This window comes from Drosophila teissieri, unplaced genomic scaffold (assembly GCF_016746235.2).
Source record: "Drosophila teissieri strain GT53w unplaced genomic scaffold, Prin_Dtei_1.1 Segkk13_quiver_pilon_scaf, whole genome shotgun sequence".
In the NCBI taxonomy this organism is placed as follows: domain Eukaryota; kingdom Metazoa; phylum Arthropoda; class Insecta; order Diptera; family Drosophilidae; genus Drosophila; species Drosophila teissieri.
The window spans coordinates 908,301-932,443 of record NW_025224993.1 but is presented as its reverse complement, the minus strand read 5'-3'; the positions used below and the strand labels follow the sequence as shown (position 1 = coordinate 932,443).

Here is a 24,143-nt window from a genome sequence, read left to right as displayed (position 1 = left end):
ATGTAATTGTAGTTTTCTTTTCTTAAAGGCACACGCCCTTTTTCTCGGATCACTTAAATTTTTGTGAGAAGCATCTGAATTAAACTAATTAATATTACTGGTAATTGATACATTTTATAAGCAACAACATATAAAACTCAGTAAAAGTTATTTTTTAAGGTAAATAGTTGTAAAACATTAGTATACCCGTTACTTGTAGAGTAGAAATAAGCGCTTCCGATCATATAATATTATATATGTATATATAATATAGTAAATGTTGTGTGTGAAAATATTAGGATTTATCAAAAAAATTAATTTTAAATAAGTTCAATATCGAATATTATTTTACAATTTATAACATCTTGATAGAAGAGCATTTTTTATTCTAAATTCATTATTAGGGATATACACAAGAAAGAACGCTATAGTCAAATTCCCCGACTATCTGATACCCGTTACTCAGCTAGTGGAAGTGCGAAGGATAGTCTTTAACACAGACAGTTTTTGGCGACTTGTAGGCTTAGAGTGGGCGTGGCATAAAGTTTTTTGGGATATCGAAATTTACAAGTCTAATCCAAAAGTGGAAAAATATCAAAAACATTTTTCAAAAGTGTGGCGTGGCAGTTTTGCGCCGGGTTTGTGGGCGTTCGGTGGGCGTGGCCAAAAGTTTTTTTTTCAAATCGATACAAATTTACAAGACTAATACAAAAATGAAAAAATATCAAAACCTTTTTTAAAAGTGTGGACGTGGCATTTTAGGCGGTTTGTGGGCGTTAGAGTGGGCGTGGCAACATGAATCGACAAACTGCGCTGCGTCTATGTCCCTGGAGTCTGTACGCTTAATCTCAACTTTCTAGCTTTGTAGTTCTGAGATCTCGACGTTCATACGGACGGACAGACGGACAGACGGACATGGCCAGATCGTCTCGGCTATTGATCCTGATCAAGTATATATATACTTTATATGGTCGGAAACGCTTCCTTCTGCCTGTTACATACTTTTCAACGAATCTAGTATACCCTTTTACTCTACGAGTAACGGGTATAAAAATATATCAAAATATCGATTAATCGATATATAAAAAAAGCGGCATATATAGTGATGTTTTTTCTCATGATAATTGAATATCGTTTGAGTGAAAAGAAAACGTACCGAAAACGGAGGTGAACCTTGCAGTTCTCAACGTGTCCGATGCATGGCAAGCGGTCAGCGCTCCAACGCGGATATCGCCGCCCTGAGTCAGCACGGGGTGCGGGTAAGGGGAGTGTCAGCGTTCCCGTGATTGTACGACGGATGACGCCGTACTGAGTCGGCTGAAGTAATTTAAAACAGCGCAACCTGCAATGTTTGCACAATTCCATTAAAATTCCACACATCAAAACTCTTGTCACACTTCACCAATAGGTTAAGTATACATAGTCAAGAAGTGCAAGTTTACAATATAAGAATATAAGAATCTATCCATACCAGCAACTTAACTATTTTTTAAATTGTATTTTTTGTAATTGTATTTATTATATTTTGAATTCAAAAGTATAATGCGTTTAAAATATTTTGTTTACCTGGTTCCGACTAAAAAATGCTTTGTTGAATTCGTTTGTAAAAATCAGCTAATAATTCATTAAAAAATACATGTAACAAAATCTCTCAAAATCTAAAAACTTTGTTAAAAATAAAACAGATGTTTTCTTTCAATAACAATATTATTTTATTTGTCTATAAATACAATAAAATTAATTCAGCTTTAATCAAGAGAAGCTATTGGTGAAAGTGAAACCAAAAATATTATATTAACAAAATATTAAAAATACTCGATATATCGATTTTTTCGGAAGATATATATTTTAGAATTTTTTTAAAAAGTGAAATATCATACTTAACTTTTACATATTTCACAACCTTTTTATGGACTAAAAGCATTGTTATGATTGGCGATAATTAGTAGATGTTTTCACAAGTATTCGATTAACCTATAGTCTGCTTAGATTATCGAACAGTTATAATGAACTAGTTCTTGGTTACAACTCCAGATTTTCCTCTTATTTTGTGTGTGAACTAATATACTCAATATAAAGAATATCTTATTTGATCGGATCTTGGTGAATATGTAGTGTTACATATGGACATTTATCGAAGCCCAATCTAGCACATATTGACTAATTCGGTATGTGATATTATTCTAAGCATACATATGTTGAAACTCACAAATGAAAAGTGCAAAGTGGGTGGTAATAAAATTAAAATAGTTTTTCTCTTATGAAATCCATAAATTAGAAATATGCTAATTCCTGTAACATAATAAAACCAAGAAAATCGATAATTTAGTTCGAACTAAACAAACAGTATGACGAAATATGTATTTATGTGTATGTGTATATACAAAAATGCTTAAACAATCATTTTTTCTTTGTTAATTCAGATCTTATTAATACGAAAATGTATAATACCTGACTCCTATGAGTACACACCTATGAGGGAGTGGTAAGGTATAACAATGAAAGAATTGCAATAATATTCCCTCTATTCATTAAAAAAATGAATACGTACATATATGTATATATTATTTGTCTATGCCGTCTACGCTGCCGCTTAAAATGTTTTGCGCTTGAAGGAAATATGTACATATATATACACTCTTATTAACCCGTTCCAAGAGATTTGATCTTAAGTTATTTTAATCGGGCTTAGATCGTTTGTTAGTAATATTTTAGCTTTTTCCGTCATTTTATCAAGCTATGTATATTTAATAGCAACTCGCTTCTATTTAAAGAGTATATATAAAGTAATTTTATTGTTATTTTTAAATTATTATAGGTTAACATTTAACAATATCTGTATAGGAACTTAAATCATTTTCAATTATGTTTTACATAATATATAATATTTATGGTGTGCGTATGTATTCTGATATTTTACCAAAAATATTCAGTAGCTTATTATGATTGCGTTTATGTCCTAAACTTTTTTTTGTAATTAATAATTAAATTCTATATATTTTTTCAAATTTTGTATTCTGGATATACTTTGAACAGATATTCCTATTTTTGTATGTTTACCTTTACTTCATTCATCGCTCTTTCTTTTGAACCATTATATTTTTTTAATGGCTTGTAATGCAGTCTAGTTTTTAACCTTTTGGTGTATTACCACTTTTTTTTTTTGGTGTATTACCACTGCCGGTGCGACGAGGGCAAACGGTCGTAATGATATTCTAGCTTCAGAACCTTGGAACGAAAAAAATTTTTTTACTTAATTATAAGAACGTTGACTATAGCATGAAACAAGCTTTTTCAAAATTTGAAAATTTCACAAAATTGCAGCGATTTGAAACCAAAATTGCACTTTTGACCATGTTTTCCAATCTAAAATAGACTATAAGAAATCGGAAAAAAAAATTTGTCAAAAAAAGTCTGTGTCATGCCATAGCCAGATGTTTTGTGTATAAGTGACGCTTTACAGATTAGGATATCTTCTATAGTTTCGAAGAAACCTTGACAACCGTTTTGAAAAAGACTACTTTTGGGAAAACGCGTTTAAAGATAAATGATACGTTTGCATGTTTTTAGTTATGTCTACATTAGAAATATGCAAAAAAAAAAATTAATTTTTTTAAACCGCGAAGGTAGACGACCCACTTAATTGAATAGCTGTTTCTAGGAAAGTTATTCAATATACATAATATATATAATATATTATATATATTATATCTATATATATACAAATTGAGAACAAGTTTGCTGAATGATTATAACTCCAGAACGCATGAGCCGATTTCAACGGTTTTGCATTCGTTGGAAAGGTCTCGGCTCCGTTAGGACAAGAGCAAAGAAAATTCTGGAAAAAGTCAAAAGAAAAGCGGGAAAAAGGTTATTTACATGCAGCGCCATTTTTAAAACATAGGATGTGTACTGTGCATTTGAGGTTAAACTCACCACTTTCACCTTCTTCGACTTCCTCATCCTCATCCTCCTTCTTCTTCATCAATTAGAAGATACACGAGCCGAACGCCATAAAGCAAGAAGACTAAAGCATCAACAATCACGCAGGTTTCAGAAGAAGGAGGAGGAAGACGAAGAAGGAAGAAAAAGGTAGAAGAAGAAGAAAGAGGATGAAGAAGAAAAAAACGAAGACGAAGAAGGAAGAAGAATGAGAAGGAAGAAGAAGAAGGAGGATTAAGAAGATGGAGTAGGAAGAAGGAGAAGGATTAAGAAGATGGAGGAGGAGGAAGAAGGAATACGGAGCATGAAGAAGTCAGAAGAAGAAGGAAGAGGTGGAAGACGAAGGAGGAGGAGGAAGACGAAAAGGGATAAAACGGTGAATTTAACCTTAAATGCACGATCCACATCATTTACACAGTTAAACTTACCACTTTATTGAATCTAAAATTTCATTGATTTAAGCTGCATTTTTTTTTATTCAATTTGTGCTTTTGGAAATCAAATTGGATATTTTATTTGGAAAAATTGACATTGAACATAAACATGCGTGTTCAATAACACAATGATCAATCTGCAGAACGGTTTCGAAGCAATTATTAGAAATCGGAAGTGGCAAAGTTCCAAATACAAATGGCTTGATCACTTTGCCAAACAATTTTGTACAATTCTACAATCTAAAGGCAAATTAATAGAAAGCGTTTTTCCAAATAAAATTCGAAATCATAGAAATCACGATTGGTTGGAATTTAAATGCACCAAAATTGTGCAATGGCACAAGATTGGTTGTAAAAAAATTGATGCCGAATTTAATTGAAGCCACGATATTGACTAAAAAAGCGAAAGGAGAAATGGTGCTCATACCGCGTATTTCGTTGATACCAACAGACATGCCGTTTGAATTTAAGCGACTGCAATTCCCAGTGCGTCTATCATTTGCCATGTCCATCAATAAGGCACAAGGACAAACGCTTCAAGTATGCGGGTTGAATTTGAAAGAGCCGTGTTTTTCTCATGGGCAGCTATACGTAGCCTGTTCAAGAGTTGGCATTCCAAACTCTTTATTTGTATTCGCTCCAAATGGACAAGTTTATCCAAATGTTTTGTAAATAACAATTTTCAAATAAAATAAATGAATAAGGGAATTTTTCATTGAATTTTAAGACTGCATGCGGCGAAGCGCATAGTGCCCACTAGTATAATATATTATTCAATATATACAATTGAGAACTTAAATCCATGTTTCCTAAAATAAATCTTAGAAATATATGTCCTGTTTCTTGTTTCTTGTTTCTTGCCAATACAAGATATTTAAATGATTGCATTCTGGGACGGCTGTTCTAGTAGTGTTTTCTAAAACTTTGTTTTAAAATGTTCCGCCATAAGAGTTGTCAAAGTCGAGAAATTAAGTTTACCATATTGTATGAAATTCTCTAAATATGTACTTATTTCGTTGACAAGAACAATTTAATTTAAATCCAATGAAAGAAATCTCAAAATTCTTATTATATATAGATAGAATTGAATAGGATATATTTTAAGATTGTGGGTTTGACCAAAGACATTAGAATAACAAGATGCGTAACGCCATACAATTTTTTGCACACGGTTTTTTTGTGCTGGCTCTAGAGCTGGCTCCAGGCTCCCTAGAAATTTTGTTCAAAAGTCAGAGAGCGGAGAGCTCTAGAGCCAGCAGCTCTCTTTTACGCATACAGCGACAGCTAACCACTGCACTATGGGTAAAAACCCGGAAATTTTGGTATTTATTCCAATTTTAAGGATAGACTTGAATTTTTTTATATGTATTATTAGGATTAATAGAATTTCGAATTTTGTTTATTTTTTGATCTGACCACGCCTTTATCTCCGCCCACAAAAGCTTGATGTATAAAGTTCTGCCTCCGAATTTGAAGAATATCAATTACTTCTTTTGGGAGGAGTTTCTTTTTTCCAAACTTACTTCGATCTCTTAAACAAAGACTTGAAAGCAAAGGATCAGATGAATCCATTGCTCTATTGAAAACATCTGTAATATTTGCTAGTCGACTACATTGCCTAGCGTGAGATATTCTATCACTCTTGTAGAGTTTGTTGCGCGCTTCTGACGCGTTTTCTCCAAAGCAAAAGCATTATCAGCAATTATTTTAATGGGATGATTTTCTCAATTTTCTTTTTTATATCATGTATGTATGTTTTCACTACATATGCTTTTTTTTAATACAAATGCCGTTCCTGCCTGCTTCGTTTTTTTTTGCAGAAATTGAAGCAGCATGAACGAGAAGTGGTGTTGAATGCCCTTGTTCGGCAGCCAGCTTATTTGCTAATTTTCTTTTAAGTTAAGGTCCTGCACCTTCATATGTTAACTGCTTTCGACCCGGTTTGCATTGTGTCATTTCTGGCTTATCAATAACGACAATAATTTAGACGCAAGCCACAATGAATGATTTCGTTTGAATCGCTCCAACATTCGATTGCATTTCCTTAAGTGCTTGTTCATCGATAGCTCGTAAAAATGTTCTAAAAATATTTGTATGCTATCTTGTTACTAAGGAATCAAAAAATTAAAGCAGCAGTAAAATATCAATTACAATAAAAATTACATTAATATCATGTTTTCGACTTTTTACCCATAGTGCACTGTATTGGTGCACACGTATGCGCATTCATTGAAAAAATGTAAAAATGAAGTTCTTAGACTTAGAAATATTAATAGCCCAATCTACATATGTTCATAATAATACATAATAATTTTCAAATATGACTTTACATTAGAATAATTTTCATTAGAGTCTTCAGCTTGCGACGTGTGAAAAATATTTTTATATGTTTTAATTATTTACTATAGTTATTTAGTCAAATTAATAGTATGAAAATGACCCAACTCTTTATTAATTATTAATTATCAACATAAATATAAATATTTAAACGGTAGCTAGTCTTTCGGCATCAATTTTTAAATAATACTATATCAGATCATATCGAAATTGACCAAAACATTAATCAAATTCGATTCTTAGATCAAAGTTGATTTCGGCCCGAAAATAGTCTTCTAGCACAAGCACGCACACATACACACTATCTCCCTAATTGTTTTTACTCATCCAAGCACGACAATTCTATTTGTAGATTTTTACGCTCTCAATTTTAGGCGAGCGAAAAGAGAGCAATTTTGGTCGTCACCAAAAAAGTGGCTGCATAGCGCAAAACCAATGTAGGGCCGTTACGCATCTTGTTATTACAATGTTTTTGGTTTGACAGTTTTGGGCGGTTTGTCGGCGTTAAAGTGCGCGTGGCTTTAAATGTTTTCGGCACATACAAATTGGTAAGACAAGTAATAAACAAATTTTTAAATTTTTTTAAAGCATGACAGTTTTTGGCGGTTTGTGAAACAAACTTGCACAGCTAAGGTGTCACCAGGATCCGCATACGGACAGACAGACGGACACGACCAGATCGATTCGACAAGTGATCCTTATCTAAAATGTGTACTAAGTAGGGTCTCAAACGGTTCCATCTACCTCTACTTTTTTATGAATTAGGTATAGTCTTCTTTTAATACCATTAAAATTCGATAACGTCGAAAAAAAGGGTCGATAATTGTTATTTTCAATTTTCAATTTCAAAGGTAAAAAGCCTAAGTAAAGAAATGTAGGCCCTCATTTGGTTTAAATTTTTTGAACAATCAAAATTACATACGGAGATGTAACAGGTGAAGGTAGAACATATAAAGTATATATATTCTTAATCAGGATCAATAGCCGAGTTGATCTGGACATCTTTTCATCTGTTTGTCCGTATGAACATCGAGGTCTTAGAAACTATAAAAGCTAGAAAGTTCAGATTCAGCGTGCAGACTCCAGAAACATACACGCAGCGCCATGACCCATGAGTAACGGGTATCAGATAGTCGGGAACTCGACTATAGCATTCTCTCTTGTTTTTTTTACAGTCTTCAAATATGCCACAAGTATCCGTATCTCAAAAAAATTTGATTCCTTTTTCAGTTTAAATATAAATTTAACTCACATAAACATGGACCTTTCATTGACGCACGAGTCTGCAAACATGCAAGCCCAATTTGCATCTTTTCAAAATTATGAACAATTTTCGGCATCAGGATATTCAAGCACTCCTGTATATATAACAAAGCCCCCAGGAATAGGTGCAATAACAAAAGTTGCGCCTCACTGTTCGGTTCTCAGCACTCAAAATAAGATTGAGACAACATCTACAGACAATTCTATTCCAGACATTGAAAATCATCCATTAGCTCCCACAGTGAGATATGTACAAGCTGGTCAGTTTGAGGATACACCCGAATATGGTGTAGCTGGTCTACCTTGTGGTATAGACTCTGAGTACACAGCGGACGCTGTCGTACCTTACTGCTATACGTCGGATGCAAACTATACAGGAATTCAAAACCCAACTTCAAATATTAAACCATTTTCTGGAAGGCCTTTTAATGATAACCTAAATGCATCAGAAGCTGGCGCAAATTCCCAATGCCGAACGTTTAAAAGTTCAGCTGAATTTAAATTACCCCAATTCGCCATGAGCTCTATAAATACTGTGCCGCAAAGTTTGGGAGAAAAGGATGACTACATTGGAGGATCAGAAAATGATATTTGTTCTACAATGAGGTGGCGGATCCAAATCTTTCGGAAGTTATAAGCTTCTTGAGCAACCCGAACAGTGCTATAAAGGCTAATGCCGCAGCCTATTTACAACATTTGTGCTACATGGATGATCCAAACAAGCAACGTACAAGATCCCTGGGAGGAATACCGCCATTAGTTCGTCTGTTATCTTATGATTCTCCAGAAATACATAAGTAAGTATAAATAATAAAATAAAAGATTATTATCACTATCTTCTACGGTCATATTGTTTTGTTCATGTTTTTCATACCCATCAATTTAGAACATGCTAAGAAATATTCAAAAATTTCGGATAAATTACAAAGAGCACATGAAGTGATCTCCAAATGACTTTCTATTTTTCTGTTATTTAAGTTTTTGTAGCTCAAATAATTTATTTTGAGGATGTGGCCGGATATAGTTTGTATTCTTGTAATTGTTCATTTTTTTCAATAATGATTTGTATATGTCTTAATCGTTTGAAAATCCACTTCTATTTATCCTTTGCTTTCTCAATGGAAGTACTATCTATCCAATAAAGCATCTTTTTATCCAAATACGATCACCTAAAATATTTCCTGGTCGATCTTTTATTTTTCTTTACCTATTTATTTTTTGTTGGCGGTTAGTGCAATAGATTGTTTATATATATAAGTAAACAAAAAATAAATGAAACACTTTTTCTGAATAATCCTCTAATAAAAAGTTTATTTCGTTTTGTTTTTATACGTTTAAAAATTGAGTGAGTTTCAAGGCTAAATTATAACAAAGTGTACGTAATATAATATTTATATGATCTGTAGTTTACAAAGATTATTGTAGGCCGTCGCCAAAGTAGCTCTCGTTGTAACTGTTTATAGAGTACTAATGATGCTTTTAAATAATTCACTGATAACGCCGAATCGTTACATGTGTTTTCTTTTTGTAATTACCGTCGGAATGCAGGCTGAGGAAGACAGCAAAGCACTTTGGAGCTAAACCACTCCGAAAAAAATCGGACTATTGGCCTGAGTTACATACACTACATCCGTTATAACATTTAACGATTTCTGCTAAGAAAAAAGTTCAACTTAGTTGTTTATGGAATGCCTAAATTATTTTACAATTGTTATTCAGATTGTTTTTATTCATTCATTATTATTGCCAAAATATATAATAAAAAAGCTAATAAATCCGCCTATTAGACCAACCGACATAATTTGTGCATAAACAACAGTGCAAATCATACAAGCTGTTTAAAGCTTTAAATTAGTTAATATCGCTGATGGTGGTTACATTGTTCAACAATATTTTCTGCAGTATTCAGAAAAGGTTGAAGGCGGTGCGCTATAAAAGGAATTTCGTTAGATACGCAAGGGTGCACCTTGCAAAGACAGACTGTCAGGAGGAGCTTTTGTTAGAGGTAGGACTAAATATTAATCTTAACTTAGATAGCATAATGTGGGAATGAGGTAACTAAAAATATGTTGCTTGGAAAAACTGTCCAAATAGATCGGCCATTGACAAATACGGTCGTATTTTCAAAAAATATCGAGGAGAGAAGTGGGACAAAATATTAAACTCGACTCAGATACAGCATAAGAATAAGGTGAGAATAAGGTAACGTAGAATAGGTGGCTTGGAAAAGCAGTACAAATTTATTTTAATTTAACTAGTTACGCCAGCCCCTTTTATTTTAATGGGATAGAATGAGGTAAGGAATTTTAATTATCACCGTCCCTTTTTAAACCCGTTACTCGTAGAGTATACTAGATTCGTTAAAAAGAATGTAATATGCAGCAGGAAGCGTTTTTACCATACAAAGTATATATATTCTTGATCAGTGTCAATAGCCAAACTGGCCATGTCCGTCCGAATGAACGCCTCAATCTCAGGAACTATAAATGCTAGAACACTAGCAATCTTTTGGAACCCTTTTGATATTTATACCCGTTACTCGTAGAGTAAAAGGGTATACTAGATTCGTTGAAAAGTATGTAACAGGCAGAAGGAAGCGTTTCCGACCATATAAAGTATATATATTCTTGATCAGGATCAGTAGCCGAGTCGATCTGGCCATGTCCGTCTGTCCGTATGAACGTCGAGATCTCAGGAACTACAAAAGGTAGAAAGTTGAGATTAAGAATACAGACTCCAGGGAAATAGACGCAGCGCAAGTTTGTCGATTCATGTTGCCACGCCCACTCTAACGCCCACAAACCGCCAAAAACTGCCACGCCCACACTTTTGAAAAAGGTTTTGATATTTTTTCATTTTTGTATTAGTCTTGTAAATTTCTATCGATTTGCCAAAAAACTTTTTGCCACGCCCACTCTAGCGCCCACAGACCACCAAAAACTGCCACGCCCACACTTTTGAAAAAGGTTTTAATATTTTTCATTTTTGTATTAGTCTTGTACATTTCTATCGATTTGCCAAACAACTTTTTGCCACGCCCACAAACCGCCCAAAACTGCCACGCCCACACTTATGAAAAATGTTATGATATTTTTTCATTTTTGTATTAATCTTGTAAATTTCTAACGATTTGCCAAAAAACTTTTTGCCACGCCCACTCTAACGCCCACAAACCGCCAAAAACTGTCAGTGCTGAAGACTCTCCTTCGCACTTCCACTAGCTGAGTAACGGGTATCAGATAGTCGGAGAACTCGACTGTAGCATTCTCTCTTGTTTTAAATTTTGTATATGCCTTTTTGCCACGCCCACTCCAACGCCCACAATCAGCCCAAACTAACACACCTCAATTTTTTTCACTTTTTTTTTCCGATATTCAAGAAATTGTTAAAATTTCTCGTTCACATTTCCACTAGCTGAGTAACGGGTAGTAGGGGAACTCGACTATATATGTAATTCTCTCTTGCTTATCCTATAAAAATAAGCTTCGAACTCATTATATCCGTAAATCAACATCACAAAAAAACGAAAATTTGATTCTTTACTGGAACTACCTAAAGAGGTTTTTGTACTGCAGTTGTGCTTCTGAAGAGCAGACTTATGCCGGTAATCCGAACTCAATATTCCCCGAAAAAGTATTTGGCTTTGCTGATTTTGTGTCTGAAGACCCAACTTGTGACGTTTATCTGGACCTGTAAACCATTCGGGACAGGTGGAATCACTGGATGTGAAACTAGTGCAGACAAATCGGCATTTATAGTGGTCAAGTTGTGCACAGCCCCCACCACGTATTGATCGGATTGCTCCAAATTGTTTCAGGGTTTTCTACGAACAACATCTGATCAACAGTGGAGTCCTATTGATCACTTAAAGGAGGATGCGGGGTGTTCCCTTAAGGCAGCCCACCACAAGCGAATATTTTTCACTTTGGAGAAAGCTTATCGCAATTAAAATGCGAGTTTAGGCGAAAAGAAGATCATCAGTTCGATAAAAACTGTTTTTAGCAAAAACAAATATAAACTCAGATCGCAAAAAAAAAACACGACCGTTCGCATTGATGTCAAAGTTTACTTACACCCATCTTTTCCAAAACAGTGATTTTTAAAGTGTTCCAACTCACTGCACGTCGGACAAAATTTAAATTTGCTACAGGTATATATAACAGTTATTCGATTAGCAAAAACGTTACAAAAAAGTAATTAAGATCAACAATGTGTTACCGCTAACATGAACAACGATTTGAAGCTTAAAGAGTAAAATCGCAGCCAAAGAGAAAGAAGAGACAAAATGGAAGTGAAGACGAAATCGTATCACAGCACATGATAACCAACTCTGACATTGAGCTGAACAATAATATAGAACAAACAGATAAGATATTGGTCACCGCCATCCATGTCAGGAGTTCGGACACAAAATCATATTGCGCCTGAACTGACAGCTCTCGAAACTGACAACTGTTCTCAAAATCAGAAAAGCAAAGAAAAAGCACAAACTGCAACGAGATTAGTTACAAATGCAGAATTAGGAACTTAAAAAAGAAGCCACTTCCCGATTTCTTGGTCCTTTTTATAATCAGACAACATTCCAAAGTATGCCAATCATACGCTGCCAAATTTGTATATAAAACACTTAAAAAAAATAAAACATATTTAAAAAAACAATTTCATTGTTACTTGTAAATTAACTATGCATATATATCTAACTTTAGCAGTATGTGAATAAGATATCTTTATTTTTAAATGGAATTCCATTAAACTCGTGAACATTTCATAAACACACCCGTCACTAGCAAATCTTTTCTTTTTAATTGTTAGATAGAGGTCATGGAGGTGCTGCACTCCACGGAGTTTTATTAAATATCATAGACAGTACTAGGACCCACGCTATCCAGGCTGCCACAATGGAGATACATGCACACCGATGTATCCATAATAGCGATTTTTAAAACTTTTTTCAAGGTCTGCAAACATAGTTTATTATCGGAGACGGCATTAATGCCAATCAGCCATGTTGCGGATTGAGTTATCCGAAGAGATTTGATTTATACATATGTCTACACATTGGCTAACTGATAGCCAATAAATATCAAACTTGATCGACTCTGTAGCATTCTCTGGAATCGCACAAAAACACATGCAAAAAAGTACAATGTTTTGATCTTAACTTATATCGTTCTCAAATAATAGAAAGTTATCGCCAAATAGCCGAATAAAAAAGTCCTGAGAGACATTAATGCTTTTGAAGCCATTCAGTATCGCCTGTAGGCCTGGATACCGCGTTAAAAACAGGAGAGGATATAAACCACGCTGTAGAGCATTTTACAAATACAATTCACGTTGTAAAAGTGTTTTTAAATGTAGTAGTATTTTCCTTCCCATCTGGTAAAAACTCAATCGGTTATTTAGATGTAACGTTCTTTTTTTATTACAATAATCCATTTCTGTATTTTTCCATTTTTGTATTTTTCTATTGACAACAATGTCCTTCAACGCATTTTAAACCTTCAAGAGTTTATTGTTTTATTCCATCATAAACCTTGATTCACGGCCATATGTCAACTATTTCTAACATAGCTAAAGTCCACTGACATTTATAAAGCTTCCCTTTAGATTATCCTTATACAACCAAGCTTTTAAATGTGACTCTTGTTCGTCAATCGATGTAGTACTGTTCGTGTATTTGGTCACCTCTAAGTATCCTTGAAATTTACCTTGCAGGGAAATTCGAAAATTCATAGGCCTTTGTCTCTGCCACTGTCCAATTATGCCTTTTATTACCCATTCCGCGTTCTTTGTGATAGGTATAATGTCCGCAGTCATGGCTGGTTGTCTACTCTAGGAAAAACAATAATAAATTGTAACATTTTGTGTCGTGTTTAAAATTGTAATTTCTGTGTACCAACCATCCTCTGGGTCATATCGATAAAAAGTTCCCCTAAATGGCTTTGGTAATATAATTAATTTTCTTATATTATTTTATGAATATTATTTACATTTATATTATATTTTAAATCATAAAATACTGATCTGCTTCTTTTATTTATGTTTATGGATATGATGGTGCCAAGGTATGGGAAGCTGGTGACGAACTCGATTGGGTTCCCATGTATGTTGATGTTTCCTTGGTTGGTTGATACGCATAGCTTTTGTTTTTGCTACGTTTATCTACGTTTATTATCCGACGCTGCTGGCTATCCTGACGAGGATACTTTGTATCTGTATGTCGCCGAGTCTGTGAGAGATAAGACAGATGTCGTCTGCATAGTCCAAGTCCTCAAGGTGCCTGGTGAGGCTCCACGTAATTCCGCGCTTGGACGAGCATACATCGCTCATTAACTCGTCGACCACGATGTTGAAGAGTAGAGGTGGTAGCGGGCATCCTTGCCGAATTCCGGTGTTCGTCTGGAAAGGTGCACTTGTTTTCCCGTTGTGCAGTACCGCTAGGTTGGCATCGACATACATCGATTTGATGATAGCGATGAGATTAGCAGGTACTCCTTTCCTTGCAAGTGATCGCCATATTGCTACCCTTTCAACTGAGTCGAACGCCTTCTTGAATTCGATGAACAGGAGGTAAAGCGGGGCTCTCCATTCCACAGCTTGCTCGGTAATTATGCGTAGTGTGTTTGCCTGGTCTACGCAACTCCTGTGTGGTCTGAAGCCTGCCTGTTCGTCTCGGATTGTGTGCTCAATTTTTTCTGGAGGCGTTCGTTATGCAGTGTAGCTAGGATTTTATAGCTAGTTTTGAGCAGTGTTATCCCTGTCCAGTTGTTGCAGTCGCTGAGGTCGCCTTTCTTGGGGAGCTTCACGATGATTCCGCTTTTCTAGGAGTCAGGCACAGTCTCGTCTTCCCATATGCGTGCGAAATGTGGATGCAGCGTATCAGCCATCAGCGAGTGTCTACTTGAAGCAGTTCCGCTGGTATGTCTCGTCTTGCGTCTGTTGCAAGTCTATTCAGTCGCTAAGGAGGTTCAGGTTCGGGGGGGGGCTCTCGTCGGTGTTGGCTTTTATCAGTGTTCCTTTAGTAGTTGCGGTTCAACTTAATTTAAAGTTCTTCAATGGCCAACTCATGATCACTGTCTATAGATGCTCCCCTTTTTGTTCCGTACGTCCAGTAGTGAGTGTCTCCATTTGCCGAAGATTGTTGCATTAGGAATTTTGGATGGAAGATTACTTTCTTAAAGCTAGAAAAGTTTTTTTTAACAGGAAAGTTTGTGTGGCCATGCAAAACTAGAGTTATAAAAAATAATATAAATTTGAAGGGCATATTTTGTCATTTTTACAATGCATGAGCATACATGTGAACCAATTCAGTGGTCAGCTGTCGCTATATGCGTACAAGAGACCTGCTGGCTCTAGAGCTCTCCGCTTTCTGGCTTTTGAACACAAATTCGAGAGAGCCTGGATCCAGCTCTAGAGCCAACACAAAAATATCGTGTGCAAAAAAATCGTAAGGCGTTACTCTTCTTGTTATTCTAATGTCTTTGCTCTTACCTCTGTAACTTAACAAAAATAAATATTAAAATTGCGTGTAAAATAATTAGACTAGTACCCTTAGTCAGTCAACAATCATCCACACGCTTAACTGTCGCTTGATCGTAAAGCGATCGATCAATGTTTCGGTCACATTGCCTCCCTTTTTACACCACCGTGTGCCAAATGGATGTCGCGGGTCGCGCAATACGATTCCCATTTGTCATGGCTGTCTGTCAAAAGTTTTTTACCTACTCCACTTCTCTCGTCAGCACCCTTTTGAAAATGGTTTACCTAGTCATTTATCGTAGTTGTATTCATATACAATTTTTATTGATTAGTATATTGTGGGCCAATGCCCACAATCTGGCCATGTCCGTCTGCCCGTCCGTCTGTCTGTCCGTATGAACGTCGAGATCTCAGGAACTTTTTTTTCCACGCCCACTCTAACGCCCACAAACCGCCCAACGCTCAACCGCCCACCAACCGCCCATCAACCGCCCACACTGCCCAACCGCCCACTGCCACGCCTACACTTTTAAAAAATGTTTAGATATTTTTTCATTTTCTTATTAGTATTGCAATTTTCTATCGATCTGCAAAAAAACTTGTTGCCACGCCCACCCTAACGCCCACAAACCGGCCAAAACTGCCACGCCCACACTTTTGAAAAATGTTTCAATATTTTTTAATTTTTGTATTAGTCTTGTCAATTTTTATCGATTTGCTAAAAAACTTTTTGCCACGCCCACTCTAACGCCCACAAACCTGAAAAACTGTCAGTGATGAAGACTCTTCTTTATACTTCCACTAGCTGAGTAACGGGTCTCAGATAGTCGGGGAACTCGACTATAGCGTTCTCTCTTGTTGTTTATGAATATGGCCGCTACCAAAAAGTGTCCTTTTAATACTGATTGGCTTGTTTGCGGCGCAGGCTTTTTTTTTATTTTTATTTAGAAATTACTAAAGTTCAGTTTAGGTACTGGCGAGTAAAGTCGAGTGTAAACTTTAATTTTAAATATTGGAACTTGTCGTTTTCCTTGATACGCATTTTTATGCTTATTAACAGCTCGATCGGAGTGGTTACGAAGATGTGTCGTAGATTCTAAATTTGGATTGAAATGGGATTATGGTAGCGTTAAATCTCTTGACTTCCCTGTTCCCATGTCAAAGTGCTGTTGTCGTCTTAATTGGCTCGGTGCTAGCCTCATTGCAATTCTTTAAAAAGTCATCGATAAATAATGTTGCAGGGTTGCCAAATACTGTACTTTGGTTACGCAGATCATCATTTGAAGTAGTCGTGTAAATCTGTAGTGTTGTGACTAAGCCGTTAAATCGGAAGTCAAAGAAAAGCAAATTCCTGCTTTTGGGAAATGGTTGGGGATGTTATTATGAACGGTTTTAAACGCGGCCAGCAAGTATGAAAGTAGATGGTCGCAATCGCGTGATGTTTAAATTCAGATTAACTGTTCAAAGTTAATATTCTCGAGTCTTATTCAGAGGTGGTCAAGTGCAGAGCGGGTGAGCAATCGATAGTTTGATTGCACCCACTGTTTATTGTATCGGGTAAAGGGTACTCCAAAAACGCCTGTACATGCCGCCCCAATGCTGGGTCCAGTATTAAGCCATTGTTCTCGGTACCTGAAAAGAGGAAGTGCTTTCATTGGGATATATGTGAGATCATAATGCGAGTTTAATTTTATGCTTCTTCTTAATGAGAGGCTTCCGTATATGTAGGAATGGGTAACCAGCAGATCTTGGAAAAAGATCGCTGTCTTGATGGTCGCAACTCTGAGCAGATTATCTAGACCAGGGTGCAGTTCGATTATACGGCCAAGCTTCCACTCAGTGGGACCGGTCCGGTCGTCTTTGATAACGACAAAGTCATTGATTTGAAGGTTGTTCTCTTCTTGTCTCCATTTGGGACGTGATTGAAGATGCGAAAGCCAGTCTGATCGTTTCCAAAACTGTCGTAAAATACGTTCTCCATCCATGAACTGTGCGTTGATCGACTTATCCTTAAGATTGGGAGTAGGAAGCGCCAGCATTGAATCTCCAATAAGAAAATGTGCCGGAGTTAAGGTTTGCAGATAATTAATATCAGCCGTTAACGGACATAATGGTCGGGAATTCAGGCAAGTTTCTATCTGAACCAGGATGGTTGACAGATGCTCGTATGTTTACGTTACGTTAAAAGCGCGATGAATATCGGTTTTAACGGCTTTAACGTTAGCTTCCTATAATCCTCCGAAATTCGGACTGTGTGGTGGGTTGAAGTGCCACTGAATCATACGTTTGGTGAACTCTGGGATGACCGTCTCGGTAACGTCCTGGCAGAACTTCTTGCTCCACAACTGTAACGATTTGTCCGCTGCAATAAAATTTGTGCCGCAGTCGCTGTAGATGTGCGTTACCAGCCCACGTCGACCGATAAAGCGTTGGAGTGCCCAAAGAAAATTTTGTGCTGTGAGTCCTGTCACCAGTTCCAAATGGATAGCTCTACTGGCGAGGCAGATGAATACCGCAATGTAGGCCTGATAGGTGGTGTGACCTCGAAACCTGGAGGCCTTGACTTCGATGGCTCCTGTGGCTTTGAAAGCTCGTTTCGGCGGGTTGACCTGGTGAAATGGTAGATCCCCCATTAGTTGTCTGGAGGGTGTAGGTTGATGCCGGAAGCAAGACTCACACTGGCGAAGCACTCTTTTGACTGCTTGCTTGCCGTTGACTATCCAGAACCGCTGCTGAGTGACCGCCGAAGTGAGTTGTGTTCCTCCATGCAGCGTGTTCAGATGTGCATTTCTGATGACCATGTCTGTAAAATGATGCAGCTTGGCTCCTAAGCCGGCCCCGCACTCTCATGATACCGTCGTCGTCAATAAAGGGAGACAATTGACTGAGCTTATTGATCTTGGAGAGTGCTTTGAAAGCTTGTAATTTCGACAATTCATCAGCATATGCCCGCGTTGCACTAAACGAACTATAGTAGACAATGCCTGCGCTAACTCGGTTACTACGCCAATTTGAAGTAGAGTTCCCTTGCATCGAATATTATGAGCGAACCTGTGGAACTCGATACAAAATACGAGTCGATTGTATGAAGAAAACGACTCTATTAGTGAAGTAGAGCAGGTGAGCGCCTTCATGATTTTTTTGCCTGTTCTGCTAATACGCTGTCAGGCTCTGGAGATACGAGTGAGTTTAAGAGTGGGCCTTTGGTTTTCAGATTGTAGCCAGTCTGGTCCGTTCCACCATAGCGAGTTGCACAATCTACTGGATTCTGCTGGGTGGGCACATGGTGCCAGCTGGCTTCTTGAATGATTCCAATTCGATTTGCCACAAACGTCTTCCATCGGCACGGGTTTCCGTGTATCCATTAGAGCACAATCATGGCATCCGACCAGTAGTGTACTGAAACGGGAATCGTTGGAACGTGGAGCTGTTTCGGAATCCATACTGCCAGTTTAGTAGAATGGACGGCACCAGAGAGTTCGACTCTCGGTATTGTGAGCGGTTTGGTTGGAGTGACTCGACTGCGTGATACGATTAAGGATGTGGTCGCGGTACCATCCAGGCACACCGCTCTGAGGTACGCACACGATGCATATGCAGATGATGATCCATCGCAGAACATATGCAATTGAAGAGAAACAATCTTGCTTACGTCGAAACCAAAACAACGTGGTACTTTAATCTGTTGTACGTCTGGAAGATGGTCGATGTACTGCTGCCAACGCTCGGCGAGCGAATTTGGCAAATTGTCGTCCCAATCAAGTATACCTTGTGTACCATCGCCTTGTTGAAGGCGAAAGCTCCATACATCCTTTAGCAGAATTTTCGACACGACGATGACGGGTGCTAAAAAACCTAATGGTTCGAAAAGACGTGCTACGGTGGATAAAAGCGATCTTTTAGTCATTGTTGGATTGATTGCGAAGTTTATTTTGAATCCGTAGTCGTCGTTGCTGGGTTGCCAGTGCAATCCTAATGTTTTAAGGGCGTCGTTGTTGTCTATTTCAAAGATAGAGTTGTTGCATAAATCTGCTTCGGGAATATCACGAAGTAGATCTGGGTCTGATTGCAATATTTTTTCCGCGATAGGATACTTGTGGCGTTCGTCTTTTTCGATCTGGTGGATCACACGAATGGCACTGTATGGTGCTGATACGATTCCGAAAGTGACTGTTGTGAGACAAAATTCCTTTAATTCCCCATTGGAATCGCGCAACCAAATCCGTTGATATTGAAAATCATTTGGATGCATTGCAATGCATCTATACATCTTTTGAATATCAGTCACAAACACGTACCGATAAAAGCGCCAATTGAGAATCACTCCTCCCAAGTCGTTCTGCAAGGCTGGACCCATGCATAATTATCGTTCAGTGACTTTCCATTGAAGCTTCTGCAGGAAGCGTCGAACACTACTCTGAGTTTAATGGTTAGGCTTTCTTCCTTCACGACTGCATGATGTGGGATTGTGCTGCAGGAGACAAGTAGTTGTCCATTCAGTTCAAAATAATCTTCGATTGCGCGAGTATATTGTTGGTGAAAATCAGGTTTATTCTGAAGTTTCCGTTTCAAGGCGTGGAAGCGATTTAATGCTATATGTCTGGATCGACCTAAAACTTGTGAAGGGTCGAACAATGTTTTGAGAGGCAATCGAACCATGTACTTTCCATGTACAAACATGGGTTTGCACAAAATGTTCTTCGCACCATTGTTCTTCAGGAGTGAGCTGGCGTTCAGTGGGAATTTGATCCAATTTAAAGAACTTCTGCACCATATTGTCGAGATTTGTTACGTTACAGCGAACGGTGACTGTTTGTTACACGGGAGACATCACAGGCCCGAAGACAATCCAACCTAAGGGGGTATTCTGTGCGATTGGGTCCTCGTCCGTGCCTCGTGGAATCTCCGGGAGCATTACACCAATTAATAGGTCTATGCGTCCGCAACGGGTAAAATTGGGGTCAGCGAGCGCTGTATCGACACTTGTTTTTAGAAGAGCCACTGATTCCTGTTATTTCCGCTGACGTAAGACGGCGCGCAAGGCCCAGACTCTGTACAATATTTTCTGTAATGAGCGTTGCTGAGGAGTTGCGTTTCTGTTGGAGCAGCTGAGCCGTAAGCTGCGTTCTGCAGGTTAGATGGAGCAGATGAGAAGTAAGCTGCGGTCTGCAGGTTAGAGGGAGCAGATGAGCCGTAAGCTGCGTTCTGTTGGATGCCCTGCATCGTACGTAAACCGTTGGCAGTTGGTTGTCGCGGTACAGCTCGGTTGGCATGATGGAGTGCTACACTTGGAAAATGTAGCAGCGTGTGATGTCGTTGGCCGCATTGTAAGCAATTGCGAGAGCTGCTGCAATGGCTAAGCGCGTGGGCAGAGCTGAGACAGTTAAGGCATGCCTTGATGCGATCGACGTTCGTCTTACGAACAAATCAGTCCTTGGCGAGAAATTCTGGGCATCGTCTCAAAATATGATTCCCTTGGCAAAGCGTAAACCGTGTGGTTCCAGAGTCGGTGATTACATGAAAACTGTGGTTTCTGTGGGTGGCGCTAAGTGGTCTGTTGGCTGCCCTTGGAAATGATGCCGGTGTCGTGGTGAATCGATTTGAGATTGGCTGAGAGCGACTCTCTAATAATTCAGTGCTGATTAGACGCTCCAGCAAAAGGCTCTAGCATTGAGAAGGTAGGAATCGCGACGGAGCTTCCCATAGAGTGCTCCCATGCTTGCGTTGTAGTTGTAGGGAGTTTTGTGAGTAGGTGGTGCACTAACCAGGAATCAATGTTTATTTTTAAACGACGAAAATCGCTGATACAGACGTTTGCCAGGTTGAAAACTCGCCGCAATCCTTCGGCAACCTCCTTATGAACAGGATCGAGGTCGTAAAGTGAGGACATAGTGTGCATTAATTGGAGTCTAGGATTGTCATAGCGCTTGACGACGAGATCGCAGGCAACAACATATCCATTTTCTGTCATCGCCATTCCAAAATCTCATTCCATCGGAAACGGAATCCGAAACACCAACTTTATCTTCTTTGCCCATGATATGTTGTTAGACTTATCAACGCACATGGAATTACATATATAAGGTTGTCAAATATCTCCCTTCCGCCTTTTTGTCTTTTGAATTTCGCGGCTATGTACAAAGCGCTACAGAGCTCGTATACTATACATAATTTGAAAGGTCTTGACATAACCTACAAAACGACGCTATGCATGATTAGTTTGGATATTGCGTTCAACAGTTATAGACGTGTAAACATGGAGTTCACTAACGCCGAAATTCGCGCTATTTTAAAGTTTTCCTTCGTTAAAGGCAAATCCGCTAGAGAAACGTTCCGTGAGATTAATGGTGTTTTGGGGGATGGTACTCTATCACTTCGAACCGCGGAGGAATGGTTTCGACGATTCAGAGCCGGTGAAAACGAAACCATGGATAAACCAGCCGGCGGAAGACCTGTGACGACAAATACCGATCAAATCATGGAATACATCGAGTTAGACCGGCATGTGGCATCTCGTGACATCGCCCAGGAGATGGGAGTTAGTCACCAAACCATTTTAAACCATCCGCAGAAGGCTGGATACAAAAAAAAGCTTGATGTTTGGGTGCCGCATGATTTGACGCAAAAAAACCTTCTGGACGGAATCAACGCCTGCGATATGCTGCTGAAACGGAACGAACTCGACCCATTCTTGAAGCGGATGGTGACTGGCGACGAAAAATGGATCACATACGACAATATCAAGCGAAAACGGTCGTGGTCGAAGGCCGGTGAATCGTCCCAAACAGTGGCCAAGCCGGGACTGACGGCCAGGAAGGTTTTGCTGTGTGTTTGGTGGGATTGGAAGGGAATCATCCACTATGAGCTGCTCCCATATGGCCAGACGCTTAATTCTACCATCTACTGCGAACAACTGGACCGCTTGAAGCAGGCGATCGACCAGAAGCGTCCAGAATTGGCCAACAGGAAGGGTGTAGTGTTCCACCAGGACAACGCCAGACCACACACTTCGTTGATGACTCGTCAGAAGCTACGGGAGCTCGGATGGGAGGTTTTATCGCATCCACCATATAGCCCGGACATAGCGCCAAGTGATTACCACCTGTTCCTGTCCATGGCGAATGCCCTTGGTGGTGTAAAGTTGAACTCAAAAGAGGCTTGTGAAAAGTGGCTGTCCGAGTTCTTCGCAAATAAGGAGGGGGGCTTCTACGAGGGAGGTATTATGAAGTTGCCGTCTAGATGGAAACAGATTATCGAACAAAACGGCGCATATTTGAACTAAATCCGATCACTGTAACACTTTTTATAAAGCATTGAATAAAGAGCAAAAAAGCGGAAGGGAGATATTTGACAACCTTATATAACCTCACAAGCACTCACCCTTTGGTCCGTTATATGGGCAGAATCTGTCGATAATCCGTGTTCCTTCTGTCCGTCGTTTGCAGAACCGTTGCTCCGTTGTAGAATATGAACGTATCGAAGAGAGGAAGCATAGTGTTGCAGAAAGCTGGGCTTTGTTAATAAATCCACCGAGACCGATTGTTTCCCTCCAGTGCAGTTGCAAATAGATTTTATTAAATCGCAGCAATTTCCCTCATGGGCCACCAAAATGTGACTGAGCCGTTAAATCGGAAATCAAAGAAAAGCAAATTCCTGCTCTTGGGGACTTGCTGCAGCGATAATGAAAAAAATCTAGGTTTAATTCACTATTTAAATACTGATCTTTATTTGCACTGAACAGTGAGGCAAAACAATGGTTGGAGATGTTGTTAAGAACGGTTTTAAACGCGACCAGCCAGTATGAAAGTAGATGGTCGCAATCGCGTGATGTCCAAATTCAGATTAACTGTTCAAAGTTAATATTCTCGAGTCTTCTTCAGAGGTGGTCAAATGCAGATCGATTGCACCCACTGTTAACTGCATCGGGTAAAGGGTAGAGTGTACTTAAAAAACGCCTTTACACTACATAATTGACAAGCTTCTAAAAAAGCAACAAAGTAATCATAGTAGGACTATTTTCTCTTGTTGAGAATGTCGCATATTGCTCTTCTTTGCTTTCTGAATCCCAAACGAAATACTTATGTTTACGTGCTTGTTTTAGATTAATGGCAGTTGGTAACGGCAGTTTCTGGCTTTGGACACATTATAAATTTGGTGATGTTCTCGGGGAGGTTCAGACTGAGATTCGGTGTCTTATACTTCAGGATTATGCGCATTTGGTAGCCTTCCGGTGAAGCGGTCTGTGATGGTTTATATTTTGTGCACTTCATTATTTGCGAACTTAATTGCCTGCCGGTTGATATTTATTTTGTCATACATATTTTCTGCGATGTTGATTATCATATCGTTTACCCAATCGATTTTTGAACCATTATACAAAAATGCATGACCATGCTTTAATTTCTCACTGTCGAACAATTTCCATCGTTCGGGTTTAGTGGCGTATCTTTTTAGCTTTTGTTTTTTAACCCGCTCAAAGTTCTTACACCAGGGAAAGCTATATCAATTGAAAGGTTGCCTATGCCATTGATTATGTATTGAATTAAAACAACTTCACAACATCTCCACGAATTGGCAAATCAGTATGCAAAAAAGCATTCCTCATTTTTTCCTTTGCTTTCCGTTTTCTATTATCCACGGATTTTTTTGAGACAAATATCGAATTAGCAGCATTGCCATTTTCCTATTTCAGCCAGACATGGCTGAAAG

General features: G+C 38.4%; 1 protein-coding gene across 1 annotated transcript in view; it reads left to right on the top strand.

Moving 5' to 3' along the window:
- The first annotated feature begins 2,174 nt into the window (after positions 1-2,174).
- The window catches only part of LOC122625594 (catenin delta-2-like), a 38,088-nt gene continuing 16,119 nt past the window's right edge, over positions 2,175-24,143 (top strand). Inside the window, 3 exon segments of the mRNA XM_043805683.1 lie at positions 2,175-2,204; positions 7,923-8,563; positions 8,566-8,752. Coding sequence (XP_043661618.1) covers positions 2,191-2,204; positions 7,923-8,563; positions 8,566-8,752 — 842 coding nt within the window. The 5' untranslated portion in view covers positions 2,175-2,190.